The sequence below is a fragment of the Eleginops maclovinus genome, chromosome 7 (assembly GCF_036324505.1).
Source record: "Eleginops maclovinus isolate JMC-PN-2008 ecotype Puerto Natales chromosome 7, JC_Emac_rtc_rv5, whole genome shotgun sequence".
Lineage (NCBI taxonomy): Eukaryota > Metazoa > Chordata > Actinopteri > Perciformes > Eleginopidae > Eleginops > Eleginops maclovinus.
The window spans coordinates 18,120,021-18,141,934 of record NC_086355.1 but is presented as its reverse complement, the minus strand read 5'-3'; the positions used below and the strand labels follow the sequence as shown (position 1 = coordinate 18,141,934).

Genomic DNA, 21,914 nt, shown 5'->3' with positions numbered 1-21,914 from the left:
TCCAGCCTTTTCACTCACATCAATTCTTATTTGATCATGTTGTCATCAAATGCATGAATGATGCATGCTATAGTTAAGGACCATAAGGTCAGGATGAACAGGAGCAGAAACGTGAAAACAGAAAAAACATGTTTTTCTGTTTTTATGATGGTGGGTTCAACTTGGTGTTAGGATTTAAAGTTAATCAGATTTGCTTACAGAAAAATGCATCTTATGCAACAAGGTAACTATCCTGTACGAAGAGACCTCCAGCCATATGACACATCTAAAGAAATAATGATGTTATAACGTGAGAACCCTGCATGGTTTAGACACATGGTGGTGTATTAAATGGTTCAATACTGCCTCCTGCTGCAGAAAGCATCAACATCATGCTCTGAAAACTGTTTTTATTTGTTTTAGTCTTGAATATGAATATAAAAAATGTTCCAAAAAAAAAAGTCCACATGCTCTTTTAGGCCTGGGAACAGCATATGGGTCATTCTATGAAAACGTGCCATTTTCCATTCTGAAAATCAGATTTTCAAAGTATTACTTTTATTGTCTTTAAGGATTTGTTTGGTTTTAGTAGACTCTTACCTGTCTCTAGAAAATTATGTGGTGCCATCTCAGGCTATCTTAGTATTTATTTATTTTTCCGAAAATAATCAACATACAAATATGTGTTTTGTCAATCGCGTTACCAACACCAAATTGTATTAAATTGTATTGTAAAGTATTTGAAGTGACATTTCAAATTAAATCTGGTGTATTATGAAAGATACATCATCCCTGTTCACATTCAGAGTGTGTATAAATGAAAATAAGAAGGAATATATTTGTTTTACATGGATGGATATGCTCAAACGCATATTGGCCAAGCCACTGTAAGTATTTTTTTTAGGAAAAATCATGAAAAAGTTAATATGTTTAAAATCTTATCCAAAATCCTCCTAATGGGGAGTATTGTTATATTTTACTTAACCTTAAAATAAGATATTTATATTTGGCTTTTTTCTATTTATTATATATTTAGAGTATTCTAAGAGTAACAGGTTTGACAATAGATAGAAGGAGACGTGCTTATTTTAAGACTGTATGTAGGTGGATTTGGCAGGGAAAATTATTGAATCCATACATGTAAAAAATGTTATTTAATCACAGGATCATGTAGATAACATTTCATCTCAGGAATATCTCAGGAATATCTGACGAAAAACAGCAGAGCAGCCTCTCAAATAGCTGCAAATAGCTGCAAATAAGAAGTAACACAGGAACAATAACAGGTACATAAACAGGATATCTGATGGAAAACAGATAACAACAAACTTAACAAACTGATAACATCAAACTTAACAAAGAGGAAGAAACACAGGATCATAACAGGTAAATAAACACATAAGTAATGATTTAATTAGACTTAGTTAGTTCTGCCCAGATGTCTTTCTGAATTTTGACATGCCGACATGTGACGTTCTGGGGTGCAGGAATGAGCCTCACAATATCATCCAGTAGGTACCAAATTTGACCGTCGCGGGTGGGCCAGTAAAACCTGTTTTTTCCCAGACCTGCATGGTGCATGCACTTCACTTGTACATTGGCTTCATCTTTTGCCAAAATGATTCCAGGGTACAGCTCTTGATCATATGTAATGACGCACCAGCTTCCAACCATGTCATTTTGACTCCAGTCAATGTCCTGGGTTCCTTTGTGTGGCTCTTTTTGGGGCCTCTCAGAGATGACTGGTTGAGGGTTTGAGAGTCCAGGTTCCTCAGCCTGGATAATCTGGCATCCCCTCGACAGAGTGGGGAAGATGAACTGCCGAGCATTGTAACAATTTCTTTCTTTCTTTCTGTCATTCACTTCAGGTAATAAGCCATAACCTCTGTCCTTGAACTCTAACCTTGAGGGCCCTGGAGCTGGAGCTGGCTCTGGCTCTGGCTCTGGACTTAGGGGAGGGGTCATGCACTGCTCTAAGGTAGTTGTATGTTGTGCCTTGGCTCTTCTGGATCTTGCCTGTGCTTCTCTCCAGTAGTTCTGCTTGGATTTCCTCTCCCTTTCATGGAGTTCCCTAATAGATGGCCTTTTGCCGGCAGCCTTGTCCCTCCTCGATCTATCCTTCTCTTTTTCTAAATGACTTTTTCTTTTCTCAGGATCAGCATCCCTACGCTGCCTGTATCGGCGCTGTTTTTCTGCTGCAGATAGAGGCATCCTAACAAAAGCATGTAAAATACAGATGCATAAATCACCTTTCTTGTTCAAAATAAGTTATTTCATATTATATCCTATAAATAACATTAATAATTATGTATTGTATTAATAATTCTGGTTTTGGACACAGAATAAATATTGGAACATGGCAGGGAAAGGGTTAATAGTAACAGGTTTGACAAAATAAGTTTTTGGCAGCCATTACTTGCCATGTGGTTCACACAATGACACCACATGGTGTGCATTCTAAAGAGGCTAAAATGCATTTTTATATGTACATTTTAATTTAAAGTGTTTAACTTTTTAATACATGATATTATGGTAACGCGGGTTGACACACTATGACCGTCCCCTTCAGTCAAACTAAACACAATTCATTGAAAATTCATTAAAAAAATAGGAGCACTTACTTGTCTCTTTGTCAGCCTTGAGAAAAGGCATATGATATCACTTCCTGAAAATTATGTCACTTCTGGGATGCTCATTGCCCCTGAGGGGGGCGTGTTTATTCAAAGTAACGCATTTGACGTAAAACGTAGGGACAGTTCTAAAATTTATTTTTTTTCAACATTTAAAAAAAGTGAAGAATAAAATACATGCGTCATAGGTTAACTAACAATTGAGGCTTTTCATATATAAAAGTTTTTTTAAGATAATTTGGTTTTATCCTCTTAAAAAGCCAGTTGTAATGTAAAAGTGTTACCGAAGGACAAGACATGTTTACCATATTTAACAGATATACAATACAAAAATCTTTAAAATGAAAAAATATATAAATGTATGAATTTTTTTAATGAACTTTATTTGTTTACCATACAATAACAACTACATTTGTTTATTTTGTGATGTTTATACAGCTTTTATACAGCTTAATGGGGTAGTTTTTGTGTCAGGGACACAAAATGGCACGTTTTCATAGAATGACCCATATAAATCCACAATACAAGCCAGAATGCATACATTTATAGCCAGTGCAAGTAAAAAAACATACAGTGTATGGATAGTGCAATTATTTTTGCTGTTTTACTATTAGCTTAATTAGCCACATTAATAGAATTTGGGTGAATGCCTGTACTAATTTGCGGTAAAACCTTGTGTGATTGATTACAACAAGAAGAAACACAACCATGATAGAGCTCAACATCACCAATGCAACGCCAGAAACAGCAGCATTAGGGACAGCGCCGCTGTTAAAGGCCTTGTCGTGGACATATGTGATGATGGAGAGAACTCCTGCGTACGCCTCCTGGCAGGCTGGCTGGATCTGATCCTCTGGAAGCAAGTGGCTGAACTCACCTGGAGGATCATGAAGAAACATGCAGAGTAGCACCAACTACAATCCAGTGCATTATGTGCGGTTGAGGATTATGTAAATTGATCGTTGGTAAAGCCAAGCTCACCTTTGTCTCGCAGCTCAAAGGTGTAAGAGAAGGGGATGCCGATGAGGCGAGCCCAGTCGAGGCTTGAGCCTGAGTTTGGATCTATAGGTTAAAGAGGGAGAAATAATGATCCATTTCTTCACGAGTTAATCCATAAGGAAGACTACTACACATTCTTTCCAATGGTCTACTCTTATAAACCATGTCGTATTGTTTTATACTCCTCTATCAAGTTAGCATACTCCCTTATAGTTTGAATCATCCAGTCAATAAAGGTTGTTGTTTCCTTTATTTTTCTACAAACTGAAATCAACATACTGACATAATAACATAATTTTTCTTCATCTGTGCTGTGTCTCAATTTGGATGCTTTCCTTACTACACTGCCATGTGGTGCACTGTGGATTTGGACCTCGGAGTGTTGACTCAAATAGCACACTGCTGCTGTGCTCTCACAGGAAGGGACGATCGACATTGTTAGCTAGCTAGTTAGCGCTAATGTTAGCAAAAACCTAGAGAATGCTCAATTAATCTGATAAAGTGGCACACTTTGGAAATAGAAAAGTGCTACGTGTATCAAATATAGAAAAAAACATTATGTATAAGTTATTATTTGTAAACTAAACTAATGGCTAACTATTCAATGGAAAAAACATATGATTCAAACCCACAGCATCTTAAAAAGTGATGCATTGTATCCCATTGATTCACATTGACACCTAGGGGTGATATGAATTTAAATCTCTACTCTTTCTTTTTATATTTTTTAATGACTTGTCAGAGCAAGCGTGGATCAGATTATGCGTGAAAAACAGCTTTTCATGACAGGAATGAAAAGGTGATGGCATAAGTAGTCTTACAGAGGATTTGTGGAGATGTTCCGACAGTGTAGCCCATTCCATGTAGCTTATTCATCTCTGCTGCTGCTGCCTCACCCACTGACACCTGCACAACCCAAAAAATACTTTATTTTAGTAAACCAATTACAAATAGTCTCATCAAATCAAATCTTAAAGGGTAAAATAGTTAACAAGTGATCATACCAATCTAACACATGTCTAAGGTCATTTTTTGATCAGTGCAGTATGTGTATGAGTCACACAGACATGGTACAAAAGTTTTGTTTCATAAACCATGAACTGTTCTGGTTTTTAACGCTGTGTATAGTTTATACAAAAGGTTTAGTGTTTACATCTCTGTAATACAAAGCACACACACTCACCAGTTCATCGTAGTTGGGTGCGGAGATCTGAGGGTGGCCATATGGTAAGAGTATAAGTTGCCCAGCGGAGTGGATGGTGAGGAAACACAGAGTCTGGTCAACCATCTGACCTAGAAACAGACAAAATGAACAAGAATTAAGATGGCATAAAGACATTGATTTCTTAATGGTCCAAGTTCATTCTAAAAAGAGTGTAGCACAGCCTCAGTTATGATACTCCAATAATACTTATTTCAAGATTTGAATCTATTCATGTTGTGATTTCATGATAAGCTCAGGGTAAATACATTCCAATGATAGATGATTACCAACTAAGTTCATCACAGCTGAAGCCTCTGGCTCTGACCCGGATGCTTTCCCACAGTATGTTTGCACTACTGTCATTTGACACACCAACCGCTGAGGAAAGACACAACATCAAGCACATCAACATCAACTTGTGATAATATATGACTGATTTTACGTAGTACTGTCAGCTTTATGATCCAAACATGCTTTCTTATGTCAAACAAAAGGATAAAATGTGAGTTCCTAGGGAAACGCTTGTGAAACCCAACACTTTAAACGCATGAGCAATGTCACAACAGTATTTTATTTAACTCTGTAATTCTAATTTCACATAGAAATGTAGATTTTCATGTCAGTAGCAATAAATTCATCTGGGGGTGTTTTCATTTCATTTTTTGACACATTCTTGAATATAAAATAAGGTTTAGTATATGCGTTGTTTCAAGCACATATTTTCTGTTTAGGTTTATGACATTTTTTCTATAGGATTCAAATAAGTTTTGCAAGTCCGATTTGTTTAAATCCTGGAAGCTTTGTGTCACTATTAGCTTGAGGCAAGTGAGGCCTTATGCTGGGATTCTTGAAAGCATGCGACTCATTTCCCCAGTTGGCATTAACTTTTCTGTTGAGGTCAACACCGTGGCAGTTACTGCCCGAAGGAGGGGTGGAACGAGACTTCCTCCAAAGTCGAGTCTGCAGGGAAAAACACGCAGATGCAGGTGAAGAGAGTTTGAGAGTATGATGAATCATGAAAAATATAACAATCATTGACAGTATTCAATTGCTTAACTCACGGTTTCATTGACCCAGGTGTAAATGTATCCGTCCACATTGATCACAGGAGTAACGTAGATGTCCAGGTTCTTCAGCATCTGCTCCAGCTTCTTATTGGTTTTATACGAGGTCATAATCTGAACAAACGCTCACATGTTAGAATAAACTCCCCCTGAATATGTTTGTCTTTTAAATTAGGTCTGAGTGTACAAACCTCTTTGACAAACCACTGGCAGAAGGTGCATGGATACCACAGTCCATCCATATTACCTTCTTCTCTTTGCCCCCTGGCTTTTGTAGTCCAAACTGGAGACACACAACATGCGTCAATTTCAAAGTGAGATATGTGCTATATTTATTAAGACACTTAGGTTAATCTTTTTGGTTTAATACACATATTTAACACCGAATCACACGGAATGTGTTATCTCAATAATAAATAGTGAGACTGTGATGAATAGTAAGCATTTGGCTTAAGATGCATCAATGTTATTGACTCCCGTTGGCATTCAGTTCAAAGAGAGGCAAGTGAGGGAAAAAAACAGTGATTCATTTTTCAAGCCTGATTTAATGCTTTCTCTCCTGTGTTTATAGTTTAGAGATAGGTAAAAGGAGTAAAGGTATTCATGTATCATCCCAGGTGAGTTGAATCTTTCCCCAATTACGTTGCAAGTGTCAGCCTCTTGTGGTCAATGTCGATATTACAAACACCGATCCCAGGTGAAAGTAAAAGTGTTGCAGTCTTCTTTTTTCAGGTTTTTAAGTGATAAACAAAGGAGAAAGAAATATTTAAATCAGACTTGAGAACTGGCTGATCAGAACTTTTTTCCTGCACTTGCCTTTCAGGGCTTTCATAAATTCATCATGGCATTATGTGAACTATTTAGCAGACATGTTGCAGTGAATATGTTCACCTTCAGGAGTGTGATATTTCTTCTTCAAAAGTGTGTCCGTAGACAGCAGAAGAGACCAGCGCTGGGTTCTCTCGCTCGACATCTTCCATCCACTTGTATATATCTGTTTTACAATTGCATCTATGTGATAATTTGTTCTTGTATTATTACATTACACATGCTGTATTTGCTCAACTCCATCAGTTATCTATAATCTTTACAGTATACAATGGAAAAAATACAGGTGGGAGACATGGAAGGCATAAACGTTTTACTAATAAAACACTACCTGGTTACATAGATACGAGTCTGACCTCATCCATGGGGTGATATTTGGTGTAGACATAAATCCTTGTTAATTCCAAGCCCTCAACTAAACTGTGGATTAAAAACATGAATAGGGTTAGATGTACATCTTTATCTGCCTTGTTGCACAAAATAGTAAATAGGTGAGCGGTTGTGTGGCCAAAAACGAGTATTACAAAACAAACATATGTGAGAGAATGAAATCATAAATAAGGTATACATTAACTTTTAAGTGCCACTAGAATTATATAACAGCAAATACACCTACTGTTCTCTTTGTGTGTGTTAATCCTAACCTAATACTGATTTGTTTTCTTCCTGAAACACAAAACATGACAGTATTACATAACATATTAAGAAGCAGACAATACATTATACAGGTTGTGCAGTGAGACTGTGTTTTGTAACGATAGAGCTAGAAATCTATGCCTCTCCTGCTGCATTCTGCACCATCAGGAGTTACTGAATAAATGCGCCATTCATCCCTCAGCTTTGTGTGTGTGTGTGTGTGTGTGTGTGTTGTTTTTGTTGTCCCCTGTTTGGATTCACGTGGATAATGTAATTGACAGCAGTCTCTCATTTGGGTCAGGACAGGCACGATGAAGCGGGGATGGACACAGGAAAGTTAAGACAGCGCTTGGAGTTTTAGTCATCGACATTTGTAAATCACTCAGGTTGGACATTTTTAGACTTGGTGAGAATTTGAGCGAAGGAGGTGTTTGTTGTGGGATTTTATCTTGTGGAAAGGGCCAATGGGTGCTAAATTCACCATCTGTTGCTGTCAGTACTATCTGAAACACAACAGGGAGGAGAAGAATGCTATTTTGCGGTAAGAAAACAACTGATATACTTGATGACAACCCTAAAGTCTCTAACCCTTACCCTAACCCCAAAGCCTATTTAAACCAGCTCTTACATGTAATTCTCATTTTTCTCTCACCAGTATGCGCACCTCTACAGCTCCAAAACAACCAGTGCTGTTATCCAGTGATACCAGTGACAGTGAAATAGAAGAAGAGAGCCTTTTCGGGCCACGACCTTCAAGAAGGAAGCCTGGGAAAAAGCAACCGAGCCAGAGGAGCAATGTGAACCCGTGGGCTGACACAAACAGACCCTGGGAGCCTCAAATCAGGAGAGGATCAGACAGAGAGCTGCAGGCTTTTATTAGCATGAGAGACCAGGCTGACACAGCTACAGAGGTGAGAGGAAGCGTGTTGTTGCATATTAAATGTGCAATGTGAAAGGGAAATAACACACATAAACACATTGACAAAAACAGCAGAATAACTGTCTCAATCTGTATTTAAAATCAGATATTTATGGATTTTTAAAACCGTAACAAATCCCAGAAAATAAAAATGTTCCCGCCTTGGAAGGCAACTAATAAACAAGGAGCAGGAGAAAACATTTTAAACTTTCATTTTCAACCACCACATGACTAATTGATACAACTTCTTGAGATAAAGTCTGGTATTAATTGTAAAAATGTTAATAATGTTATGATTAGGTAAAAGCTTAAAATATGAAAAAAACACTTCACCATCAAAGTTATAAAATAGATGTATCTGTTCAGTATTAAATTACACTCTTTGAAAAAAATCCCTGTTTTGGGTTGATTAAAACAATGCAAAAAAATGTGTTCATATTAAAATCTTTATTGGAGCTTTTAAAACAACAAGATTATTAAAGGGTGTATATCTGTTCACAAACTGTACACAACCTTGAATATACATAATAGTGGGATGTTGAAAATATTAGTGGAAACAACCATTTCCCCTTAAAATACATTATTATATCAGTTAATTGTTTGTGTCTAATTGAAAAAATAATCCTATATCTTACTGGCAACACACATTTTTAGAAAAGTACATGTTCTGTAAGAATCCTTGTAGATATATCTAAAATATATATGGCCTTTAAAACTGTAGTCCTTAAAGAAGTTTAAAAGATCCGACAAATAATAAAGGTCCCTTATTATGCAAAATGCACTTTTTGATGTCTTTTATACATAAATATGTCTCCCCAAAGACGGTGTGTAATGCCAAGTTCACACTACAAGATGTTTAGCCCAATCGGCCGCTCCCAGAGGGATTTTGGTGCTCGAGGACGATTAGAGGCAAATCGGCGTTAAATTGGCGCTCGGCAGTCGGCGTTTGATTGTCATGCGTGAATTGTTCAAAGAGCGAGGTGAGAGACTCCCCGAAGCCTCCCCGAGTCCCGACAGATATCTAGCAAGCTAAATACCTGGACCTGTCGGCGAGTCCAAATCCTGTAGTGTGAAAAGGGTTGTGCCTGCTAATGGGTGCGCCGACGAGCTACAGCCAATGAGAGCGCAAGTCACGGGGTGAGGAAAAGCCCCGGGGAGGAGCTGCACATCTTTCAAAAAAGAAGCGTTCTCCTACACAACAAGTGTGGCAATCGATTCCTTCACCCTTGTTCTTTGTCTTTTTCCTTTCCTGTGTTTTTTCAGCACAAAGCATCGCGCAAACAACTTGCACCGCTTGTTTTCTTCTGACGTCCATGTTGACTGTTGACAAAAACTTACTTTTTCACGCGTCATTTCCCGTGTCACTTCTCGCGTGTTTTCGTGACAAAACTTTGTTTGTTGACCAGACAGACTCCTCTGGGATTTCTCCTGGTGACAGATTGTGTAGTGTGTGACCCCCTGTTGCCGTTCAATCGCGTAGTGTGCACACCACAACGACTTCAAGACGCCCGAGCGAGTTGTGTAGTGTGAACTGGCAAGTGATTTGACGACTATGTCGTGTAGTCTGCGCAAGGGCCTTAGGAGACGTCATAACCGAAATGTGGGCTGGTTTACATTCAATTCCTGGCCATGTCCCGCCCACGTGACACCTCAATTTATCGTCCGCAGTATTCACCCTATTACGCCCCGCCCATTTTTAACGGCTTTTTTCTTCCGCTTTGTGTATGATCTTCCGGTCAGCTAGTTCCGGTTAGCTAGTGTAACCTTCAGACGAAGCTTCATGAGAGTCATTAAGACCTGATCCCACGGATGAATATGAGAGCTGTTAGAGAAATCACGGGTTAGGTCATCAGCCAAAGAGGTGAAAGCATCCAGATGCAACCCAGTGTAAAGTAGGCTCAGGTTGTCATTTCGCACAAGCTCTTGATATTTTGCAGTGCTCGCTGAGCACTGGGTTGCCTGGTCACACAGCAGAGGTTGGTGAAGTAAAGGTCTTGCAGCATAGTTGTGATCGGTCATGCATTGATCCTCCCACTGCGTTCCGATGTCGCGATCCATCACCCTCCGGCTCGAGCTCAGGCTCAGCCTCAGCAGCATTGCTGGTTGATGCCTCTATGAAAATAATGACTCAGTTAAAACTAAGATGTATCCGTGTTGTCATGGCTTAACTAAGGTTAACACTATTTTGAAAACATTTACTCCTAAACTACAATCGTTTAAAACTGTGTTGACAAGCAGTCGATAACAGAATGTTACCACAGCTACTAACTCACGTTATGGCAAAGTAGCCTATGTTCTGAGAACTTACCTGATTGCCTAACAAGCTGTCGTCGCGGACGTCGCACCGGAGCTTCATACCCAAGCCATTTCTCGGGATACGGGTGTTGGGTAGTAGGTCTACCATCCACAAAATGAAACGAACAGACATAGGGTCTTTTTGGAGTTTTTTTTAAGTGAAGTGCCCTCAGCCAAAGACGCCGGTCTTCCTCAACGCTAGGAGGCGGATATAGATGAAACGATGGCCCACAGCATTCAATTCGCTTCTTCCCAAGGTTTCAAGGTTTCAAGGTTTCAAGGTTTATTTGTCATATGCACAGCAGATACAGCGTATATGTTGGCAATGAAAATCTTATGTCGCGTGCTCCTCCAACAACTCGACATACATGGTGCAAATAACATAAATAAAATAGTGCAAAAAGAGAGAAGAATATTTACAATATTAACAATACAGATTTGAGGATGTGAAATATATACATATGTGGAATACATTGAGAGTATTTAAATACTTTACACTGTGGAATGAGGAGGTATGGACAGATGCATATATTATGTATAGCAGATGTATATGGCAGATATGTATAATGTATAGATATGTGTACTATAAACAGATATGTATGGCAGATGTGTATAATATATATATATATGTATGTGTGTACTATAAACAGATGTGAGTAGACATTCACAGAGCTCAGGAGTTCAGTAGTCTTATAGCCTGTGGTATAAAACTGTCCCTGAGTCTGGTGGTCTTGGTCCGGATGCTGCGGTACCGTCTGCCAGACGGCAGCAGACAGAACAGATTGTTGCTGGGGTGATGGGGGTCCTTTAATATCCTACCGGCCTTCTTCCTACACCGCTGGGTGTAGAGGTCCTCCATGGATGGCAGCTCCGTCCTGGTGATGTGCTGAGCAGTTTTCACCACCCTCTGTAGAGTCTTACGGTTGAGGGCGGTGCAACTGCCATACCAGGCGGTGATGCAGCCAGTCAGGATACTCTCGATGGTGCACCTGTAGAAGTTGCAGAGTATTCTGGAGTCCATGTTGAACTTCCGCAGCCTGCGGAGGAAGAAGAGCCGCTGTCGAGCCGTCTTGGATATGACCCTGGTGTGAGTCCATGTCAGGTCCTCACTGATGTTTACCCCGAGGAACCTGAAGCTGCTGACTCTCTCCACAGGAGTCCCGTCGATGGTGATGGGTGTGTGTGCCTCTCTCTGCCTCTTCCTGTAGTCCACAATCAGCTCCTTTGTTTTGCTGACGTTGAGATGGAGGTTGTTGTCCTGGCACCAAGATGTCAGGGCTCTGACCTCCTCTCTGTACGCCGTCTCGTCGCCGTCTGTGATCAGGCCGATGACGGTCGTGTCGTCAGCAAACTTGATGATGGTGTTGGAGCTGTGTGTGGCCACGCAGTCGTGCGTGAACAGGGAGTAGAGGAGAGGGCTGAGCACACAACCCTGAGGGGCTCCGGTGTTGAGGGTCAAGGTGGAGGATGTGATGTTCCCCATCCGCACTGCCTGGGATCTGCCCGTCAGGAAGCTCATGATCCAGTCACAGAGGGCGCTGTTGAGCCCAAGGTCCCTGAGCTTAATGATGAGCTTGGAGGGCACAATGGTGTTGAATGCTGAACTGTAGTCAATGAACAGCATTCTCACATAAGTGTTCCTCTGGTCCAGGTGGGAGAGGGCAGTGTGGAGGGTGAGGGAGATGGCATCATCCGTGGACCTGTTTGCTCTGTAGGCAAACTGCAGGGGGTCCAGTGAGTCAGGGAGGGAGGAGGTGATAAAAGTTTTGACTAACCGCTCAAAGCACTTCATGATGATGGAGGTGAGTGCAACTGGGCGGTAGTCATTGAGGCAGATGGGTTTTGTCTTTTTGGGGACAGGGACAATGATGGACTCTTTAAAACATGTGGGGTAAGTCCCGTGAGTAAAACACTCTTGCTGAAGAGACAATCTTCTTTTTCTCCAATTGTTATGGCAACCACGGACTGCACAAATTATACTCGTCATTTTACCTGACTTCTTTTTGCCCTTGCTTTTAATGTTAGCGAACGCCTCAGCTGTTCCACCGGAAGTACTAGCACAAAATAAACAAGATGGCTCCGCCCTTGTAACCATGGTGAATAGCCTACAGTCTCGAGCTGAATCCCCTCCGCAGCACCTCGGTGTATTCAGCAGGATGTCTGCATGAGGGACTGAGAGTCGTTGTATAATACATATTGAAACCTTTATTTTATACTCGTAGGGCATTGAGGTTTCCCTCATTTTCAATGACGACGAGTTTACAAGGGTCATGCACACAACAAAAGCAGTGATGGATAAACATGATGATAAAAAATGAAAAAACTGTTGCAATTTGAAAACATTAAATGTTTCAAAACAGTAGCAGATGGGAGTACCTCTTACCTTACGAGTTTGTTGCAGAGCATTCCATGTGCTAGCTAGGGGCATAACATAAAAAGGCAGTTTTTCCAAGATCCCAACGGTGCGCAAGGAACCTCAAGAGTGAGCCAATTGTTGGATCTGGTTTGATAGGAACCAAGATTCCAATGTAATAGGGCGGAGATATAAGGAGGAAGTTTACCATTAATGGCTTTAAAAACAAACAAGTGCCAGGGGTAGATAGATAGATATGACTTTTATTGATCCCAATTTGGGAAATTCTGTTGTAACTGCACCTCAAAGAGAGGATGTTGAAGCCAGGATGAGTGGCGAGGTGAGGTGTGAAGTGGAGGAGACAGCACAGGGGGCGGGGAGCAGAACCTATTGAAGAAGATGTTCAGCTTGTTAGCCCTCTCTGAGGTGCCCACAGTCAGTCTGTCTCTCCCCTTGAACCCCGTGATGGCCTTCATTCCAGTCGACACTTGATGGAGCTTGACCTCAGCTTCTTCCTGTATGCATCCCTGCTCAGCTTGTCCCTTAGGTCGTGCTGGATGCTCCTCAGCAATGACTTGTCCCCAGACTTGAAAGCTCCCTTCTTCTTGTTTAAAACTGCTTTCAGGTCACTAGTAATTCAGGGTTTATTGTTCGGGAATCAGTGTAGTTTTAGCTGGTAATGTTTTTTGCTCACAGAAGTTTATGTAATCTGTGGTGCAGTCGGTCATGTTATTGATGTCCTCTCCATGTGGCACACAAAGCACATCCCAGTCAGTGGTCTCGAAGCAGTCCTTTAAAGCCTCATTGGCCTCAGGGTTCACTTCCTAACTGTAAGTGGATACAGGCTGCCTCTGTAGGTAGAGTTTTGTCCAGTTTAGCATGAATCCTCAGTGATGGGGATGAAAGCATTTGGGTGTAGTGTTTGGAGTTTGGCCACAGTGGAGTGGAGGATGTCACCAGCCAATTCCGCATCAGCTGATGGAGGAATGTAAACAGCGACTACAATGCGTAGTAAAACTCACGGGGCAGGTAGTAAGGACGTAATCCAACAGCTAACAGTTCAATGTCCGGGGTACAGAAACGCTCCTTCACGGTAACATGCCCAGGATTACACCATCGTTCATTCACATACAGTGAATGTTCGGATTTTAAAATTCAGCCCTCCGAAAAGGCTTGCCAGGAAGCACACTGAAGCAATCACTCCTTTATTTATTTCTTTTATCCTTGGTTTTCTTTTCTTTTCTTATAAAATGACCACAGGTCATACATCTGAAACGATTAAACCATACACAAGGTTACATATAATAATATTAATCAAATTGCTTACATTAATAATAGCTTAATGCTAGCAAGACCTAGCTCAGCGCTAGCCTGGAATGCTAATAGAGTCAGCCTATTATGCTAACCGGAGCTAGCGGCAATGCCAACGCGAGCTAGCGGCGCTAACCGAACGTCAACCGCGAGCGCTAAATAACACTCTCTCAAGACTGCCTAACAGTGCGGGAAACATCCACACATTATATTTCCAAGCTTCACATCATTAGCAGGCTATTTCCCAGCTAGCTGCAGCTTACCAATGGGCCGTGTGCTTCTGTCGAAACCTGGTTACAACTGCCGTCATCGATAACACCGGAAGCCAAACAGACTTTTCAAAATAAAACGAAGAGGCACAAAACCCTTAAATAAATCATTCAGAGCTAAAAATAATGATAAAATAATAAAAGTCTTGACAGTGCAATCCCTCCTTGTTTCTTCTTACAGCTCAGAATAGCGTCCCTGTCCACCCGAACACTCGAGAAGCCGGGGAGAGCCATGCTGTTGTCCGGGATATGCCAGTGCAGCCACGTCTCCGAAAAACACATTACGCTACACTCACGGTACTCCCACTGGCTCTTTGTCAGCACGCAGAGCTCGTCCATCTGATTTGCCAGTGATCTCACATTCCCCATTACAATTGTCGGCACGGAAGTCTTACATCGCCTCTTCTTCTCAGTCTTCCACTTGGCTCCAGCCCCTACAGGTGCCTCCATAGCTCCTCCGGGATGTCATGCCAGGCTCCGGGCAGCAGCACGGGTTTGCAGAGCGTAATCAGCTGGTCATGGATGAAAACAATGCCGTTTATCCTTTGTGCGTGGCTTTTCGTTACAAAAAGTAACAGACAAATCTCCAGAAAATGTTCGAAAAAGAACGTGGCCATGGATGTTCAAAGCTTAAATAAATATGCGAAAAAAAAAAGCTGAATAAAACATTAAAGTAGAAGAAAAAGACAATATATCAATAAAACACAGGGATCTGCTGCAACAGGCTGCCATCTAGCACAGTGCCAATTTTGAACTTTCACAGAGGAGAGAGAGCTGCATAGCTCAAATTTAAAGCGACTGTCACAGAATCAGCACTTCAGGAACAGGGCTGAAATAGAGGGGTATGAGGCATGCTACAATGGGTGATCTGTTTGATATTCTGAGCAACACTTCACAGACAAGTTTTGTTTAGATATTGCCCTACAATATATCGTTCAAATATAATATAATAGGATACCTTTAACAAACATTTCTGTGATTGGGATTTAGTGGATCCTTACATCTATTTTTATGCATCCACAGATTATTGGATTATAACCATTTACATCTGGACAATGATTTACTGTTCTTTCTCATGGCTAAATGCTTCTCAAAACTACACACATGTGCTAGTAGCAGAAGGTACTACAGTAATTTGTTAATTCAGTCAACATCTTCTTATCTGTTGTACTGTTCCAGCTCTCTAATGTAATTATACAATAAGGGGAGAGGACACAAAGCTTTCAAAGAAGTCATTTAGACTGTTATGAACTCAAGCTAGATTCCTAAAAAAAACGTCATGTTCCAAATATCATGTTAGAAGAAATTCACTTGATGTTCCAATTATCAGGAGGGGGAAGAAAGTGTACTGCACACACAGTTCCCAAAATAGAGACATGATACTATATTCACTCATTCAATCAGTGACCCAGGACTCCTTACAAAGTCACTTTCTGTAGGTTGTTTGCCGGGATGGGAGTGTCACATTAAAGGGACCCTATCATGCTAATTTTGCTAACGCTAACACACACTGACATTGTATGCATGCGTGTGAAAGAAGTTGCATGATGTTATCTTTGACAGATGATCTCTGCAGTACATAAAATACCTTTCTTATATACTATTTACTGCGGGAACTCCTGAGCTTTTCACTTTTTCCTCAAAATGTCAGGGTTTTATTAAATCCCCACAGCAAATCTTAAGGAATACAGTCTCTGAGCAGACAGTTTGAGTGATGAAAACGAACAATATTACTTTAATGGTAAGATCAAGTCTGAAATTTGACTTGAGTCACAGCAGCTCTATTTGTAACATTAAAGAGGACAGACATTAAAAAACAATAATTTTCGAAAAACAAACATTTAACATAACATCACATCATATAGTCCAGCAGTGGCTCAGTCAGTAGGGGCTTGGACTGGGAATCGTAGGATTGCCGGTTCAAGTCCCCGAACAGACTTGAAATATGAAAGTGGACTGCTACTTCGAGAGGTCCCAGTTCACCTCCTGGGCCCTGCTGTGGTGACCTTGAGCAAGGCCCCAGACACCTCCAATCCCCCGTCCCCATTGCTCCACGGGTGCTGCACAATAGTACTAGGATGGGTTAAATGCAGAGAACAACTGCTGTGTGTATGTGTGTGACCAATAAAGAGGGTCCAATTCTAAAAATTCTGATCATATTCACTGTTCAGAACATGGTTTGGGTCAGAGATGATGTTGGACAGCCTCACAAGGTTATACTGACTCATAAAGTGTCTGAACATGTGACCGCCAGTCTCCATGTAGAGAATAGCCGTCTGCCGGACACATTGGGCACATTGTGTTTAATAAATGAAATTCCTTAATGGAAATGTGGGCCAACAGCTTGCAATTGGCTGGCAATTCAAAGAGAATACTCACTGAACCATTACAATTATGTCGTGAGACTGTTTTTAAAATGAGGACAAACAAACTACGAATTGGGCCAGTTGTATTAAAGGGAATTCAGCACTAGAGGGGAAAAGTAACCCAGTCAATACAGTAGAACATGCAGCTCTATAAATTCTTTGCTTTGTGTGAGAAAAGGTATTGTTATGATTATTTCCTACGTTCAGTTAGAAACTATGTTACTACTTAGTTTGTTTGTTTCAAGTGTGCAGTTTCTAATGCCATACAGGGCCATTTTCACAGCAGCACAGGTGCTTCTAATCACATTAATCAAGGCGCTGGTCTATTTAAGTGTCCCAGATGAACTGACAGTGAGATAGCATGAACAATACCAGGACCCTAAAAATAAAAGAGCAAAATGAACACCTGTCATTTTCCTACCGTGACATGTCGAAATGTCTCCTGTGAAAAAAGGCCTTGAGTCTCAACTTAACAAGTTGTTTGGTACTCCCTAAATCTCCAATTTTTATTTAGTTGATACTTAAAGGGGCTGTTTTATGCTCATATTTGTATTTTGTGCCTCTACTTTGACATGTTTCCATGCTTTAACGTTCAAAAAGGTGTGTGTTTTCTGCATAACCGACTTCACCCTCTGTCTGAAACCAGAGCCTAGTCTGCTCTGATTGGTAAACTGGTGCTCTGTGGTCGGTCAAGCGCCTCCCAGTGTCACGGCCCCTAACCTATCATGTTCAATGTGTTAGAGTGCTCACCAATACAAGCGCAACTGTTATATTGTGATGTCACTCTGTTAGTTTCTCTCCCCAAGGTGTGTGGGAGAGAAACTCCCTCTGGAGGGAGAAACTCCCTCTGGACGGAACTTTGGGATTTTAGCCTTTCAGACCATTTGCATGCACAAAAACCTATATAGTATAACACACAGTTCAGGAAAGGGAAAACCCCAAAAAGAAAAATATAGCCCCTGCAAAGGTCGAACCAATCTAATGGCACGATCAGAGTGAGGAGGTCTAATCCAGGAGATCTCATCAGACCAATTTCCAGATAGATTATAATGACTGATAGTATTATATGCTTTTGTGTGCTTATAGGAATGGGAGAAGCTGAATTATGACATACACAGTTTACGCTATGCCAGACGAGAAGTAAGATCACGGTGGAAGAAAATCCTGCTATTGCTAGGTGAGAGAATCTTGTCTTGTCTTGGTTCATACAGTTGTTGCTACAGTTAACTCCACTCACCTTATTTTGTCATGTTCTGTTGTATCCCCTCTTCGTTTTTCCCTTAGGTTATCAGTGCGAGGTGGACGCATTGCTGTGCGTGAACAAACAGAACCGCTTCAGTCGAGATCAGGAGCATCTCAGCAAAACCACAGAAATGCTGAAACAGCTGCTGGACCACACCTCCCTGTTTCCTCCTGAAACTGAACACCAGAACACATACCTCTGTATCATGGTAAACACACACACACACACACACACACACACACACACACACACACACACACACACACACACACACACACACACACACACACACACACACACACACCTCACCTATTGTTTTCTGATCCAGCTCCTCCAACTTTTCCTTCAGGACCGCCTGGTGTCGCTGGACAGTGCTGAGGACTTTGTCAGACTGGCCAAAGAGAAATATCCCAAGAAAGTAGGATAAGAGAAAGTAAGAAGAAAGAAGACACGAAGGCTGGAAGAGAGGGTAAATAAAAATGCTACAAATATTAAAACACTGTACAATTAAAAACTGTTGACAACATTTTAGAGCAAAATGTAATGCTAATGGAAAATTAAAGTATTTCTGTTTGACATGTCCTGTTTATTTAATACACTTCATTCTTCTCTGTTTAGGTAAGTTGCACATTTGACAATTTTTGTTGCATTGGTAAATGTTGCTTGGACTATAAAAAATACAATATTCTTTCAGATTAAGAAGTCATACATTTGTGTTAAATTCTCAGAAATTCTTTAAGATTGATGTCATTATTTTCAAGAACCACATCACTTCACTTTGCAAGGTTTGGTCCACCTCATAGCATAACACAGGCTGCTTCCTACCGTGTGTTATGCCTGATGAAGTTATGGAAGAGGCATTATTCAGAAGAAAATCACTGATTAGAATGATTTTACTGCTTTCAAGAACTACATAACAATGGACATCGCCATGTTCCATACTACTGCACCTCCTCAGTGTGGAACTTCCTGTTTACTGATGGCATCTGTGGTTTGATGAGGTTGATCCAGCCTTGTAAAGCTATCTCTGGTGAATACATATTTTTGCAAGGTTGCCCCCCTCCTCTGGCTTCTTCTTTAAAAAAAAATTGTATTCAGCGTCTATACCAGAGAGTTTATATTTCGTTAAACACCTTTAACACATGCTAATAACTGACCATACTGATAAGACTGTATTTTTCTGGGTTATTTTTTTCTCACCATGTCACTAATAAAGTATATTTGAGCAGTCCAGCGGAAATACATTTCTCAATTTCACTGTTTTTGGTTGAATACACCACTGTACTAGCCGCTCATTCCACCAGGTGGCAGCATATAGTCTCTTCATGCTCCAGTGGGTCAAAATGGATGAGAATTGACTTAGCTGGAAACTTCTGTATCACAGATAGGGTGTAGTTTGATCAAATGATTGAACTTGTGAAGTTATTTATTTTCTTTTTTTCAGTTCATGTTGGTGGGATTATGTGAAATAGTGAGGAATATGGTCAAATAACTCTTTAAATAGAAGAATAGGCATATGGTGCACTATACAGCCGATCCATGGGAATACTAAACTTACCTTCCTTCAATTCCTGACATTTTTGCAGGCTGTAGATAATAATTTCTCACTCACGTTTGATCCTCTATGCTATCTTCAGTTTAAATGTTCTTCTTTGTGCAGTTTATGATTGTGGTATGCTGTACACACATTAAGACTTGCACACACACATGCACAGAGAAAGAGAGAGTTCACGTCTGACCCAGATATTGTTCTCTCTAAGGCTCCTTCAGCCAAGTTAGGGAAACAGATGTGGAACTAAAAGAGGGGTGTCTTGGGGGAGGGGAGCACTATGGGAAGAGGACCAATGATCTGGGACCACTGAACGGCATTGTGCAGCCTGCACCTTTTTCTCATTATACCGTTGTGTGTCTGTGAGTGTGTGTGTAATTCGAAAAACCGAGTAATGCTGACATCATTCTTCTGACTTTCGGAATTTCCTGAATTCTCAAAGAAAGTAGAAGATATTAGTACAGGGAAATGTCTTTCCCCACTCTGTAGTATTTACACACAGGGAGGATATACATGCACAAGCAAGGATGAGTTACATGCACAAACACAACCACACACATGCAGAAGAGGTGGCAGAGCAGGGTGGGCTGCCAGGTACCCAGTGCCAGCGAGCAGTTTCAGGGTTTGGTACCTTGCTCAAGGGCACCTCGGCAGTGGCTCAGGAGGAGAACTGGCACCTCTCCAGCTACCAGCTCACTCCATTTTTCTGGTCCAATCGGGACGTGAACCGGCGACCCTTTGGACCCCAGTCCAAGCCCTTACAGACTAAGCCACTGCCGCCCACTAGGGAAGACAGATCAGGGTTTTGAAATTCGTTTGATAGAAATATGACAGAAGAAAGAAGGGAATGATTAAGACGTGATTATTTATGAAGTTGGAGAACAAAAGTAAGAGGAAATTAAACTTGATTGTCAAATTCTGTCATGTGTATGTGTGTTTAAGGGTCAAAATCTTATCATGGGAATCACTGCTCATCCCCCTGTGTGTGTGGATGTGTGCGACATACTGCCAAAGGCCAGTCAGTGGTCAGAGCGTACAGGGCTTTATAGTTGCACACTCATGGAAACTATGGTCACACAGACGATGGCTCCTGCTGCTGATGGTCATTTATTATATCAGTCACGCACGCGCACCCGCAACTACACAAACACGCATTCAGGAGTGAGCCATGGTTTTCTCTTCATAGCTTTGGGAATTCACATGTTTTTATTCTCTTTCCTTTTAGATTTAGTTCAATATTTAGGAAACTGAGTAACATTGCTTTCTTGCTGAAAGTTATACAAGAAGCTCAATGTCATATCTGTTTGTCAATTCACCACACAAGCCAGGAGATGGTTAGCTTAGCTCTTAAACTAAAAATGTAACACATTGTTGAAATATCACATCTCAGGCTGTTTACAATGCAGCCCAAGTCCCAAAATTCATGTTTATGTTAAAAAATGAAGCACTTGGTCGCACTGACTAATGGTTTATTTAGTTAAATCTCAAAGTCTGAAGCCACAGATTGGATTAACACATTTAAGGTAAACATAGGTCATGATAATGACTAAATACCAAATTCCTCTCATCCTCATAGAGACTAAACATGGTAATAATAATTTATACTCATTACTTCCAATGACACTTTGTGAGTTTGCACAAACAACAACACGTCATTATGCTCCCATTGATGTCCTGACACACTAGATTAGCCAAAATGTTTAGGACACATGTTTTACTGTTGAAACATTTACATTATACAGTTTACAACTCTGTAACTCAGCATTTGAGCATAACACGTTTTTAGACATGCTAGCAATTTGGCTCAATGAATTGCCATGGTGGTTGGTTGGTGCATCACGCTGGTCCAGACTAAAATAGCTTGAGAATGAAGATGTTGCTTTGTTTAGAACCATGGTTTATGATATCCAAATATTTGATAAACAAATGGCAATCCCATTAGTATGAAATGTGTTTTGAATGTAGTCCTTATGAAGAGATGCTAGGCTATAAGAAAGCATGCTATCATTAGCATTTTGGTCAAAGTGTGGCTTGGGTCAAAACACAGATTTTTATTTTGAGTCGTTTTGGATTTAACAAACCCCAAATTAAAACTAAAAGAGCACTTCAAGAACGCAATGCTTCAGAAATGTCATGCACGTTCTTGCAAACAAAAGTGAAAAATGTATCTTCCTTGATCTGGATCCGTATTGAAATGTATTACATTATTCCTTGGCCCAAGCTACAACCTTCCACCAACCCCCATGAGAATTTGGCCAATAGTTTTTCC

The 21,914-nt window shown here is 40.7% G+C and overlaps 2 protein-coding genes across 2 annotated transcripts; one reads left to right on the top strand and one right to left on the bottom strand.

Annotated features, from left to right (window-relative positions):
- Positions 1 to 3,043: 3,043 nt before the first annotated feature.
- On the bottom strand, positions 3,044 to 15,224 carry LOC134866956 (carboxypeptidase O-like). The gene is given in 13 exon segments (XM_063887193.1): positions 3,044 to 3,486; positions 3,591 to 3,671; positions 4,430 to 4,514; positions 4,792 to 4,901; positions 5,100 to 5,190; positions 5,698 to 5,772; positions 5,874 to 5,990; positions 6,068 to 6,093; positions 6,096 to 6,159; positions 6,768 to 6,790; positions 6,793 to 6,887; positions 7,044 to 7,124; positions 14,482 to 15,224. Coding segments are annotated over 13 exon segments (1,182 nt in total). The 5' UTR covers positions 14,529 to 15,224; the 3' UTR covers positions 3,044 to 3,199.
- LOC134866957 (melanoregulin-like) lies at positions 7,596 to 19,286 on the top strand. The gene is made up of 5 exons (XM_063887194.1): positions 7,596 to 7,881; positions 7,996 to 8,251; positions 17,940 to 18,030; positions 18,138 to 18,304; positions 18,446 to 19,286. The coding sequence occupies exons 1-5, from the start codon at positions 7,805 to 7,807 to the stop codon at positions 18,521 to 18,523; spliced, it is 669 nt and encodes a 222-aa protein (XP_063743264.1). The 5' UTR covers positions 7,596 to 7,804; the 3' UTR covers positions 18,524 to 19,286.
- The last annotated feature ends 2,628 nt before the right edge of the window (positions 19,287 to 21,914 follow it).

Excerpts from the sequence above, each read along its gene's own strand:
- LOC134866957 (XM_063887194.1), top strand. The coding sequence starts at position 7,805 with ATGGGTGCTAAATTCACCATCTGTTGCTGTCAGTACTATCTGAAACAC. Across the intron at positions 18,031-18,137 it reads GAAAATCCTGCTATTGCTAG|GTTATCAGTGCGAGGTGGAC; the intron begins GTGAGAGAATCT and ends TTTTTCCCTTAG. Across the intron at positions 18,305-18,445 it reads ACACATACCTCTGTATCATG|GACCGCCTGGTGTCGCTGGA; the intron begins GTAAACACACAC and ends CTTTTCCTTCAG.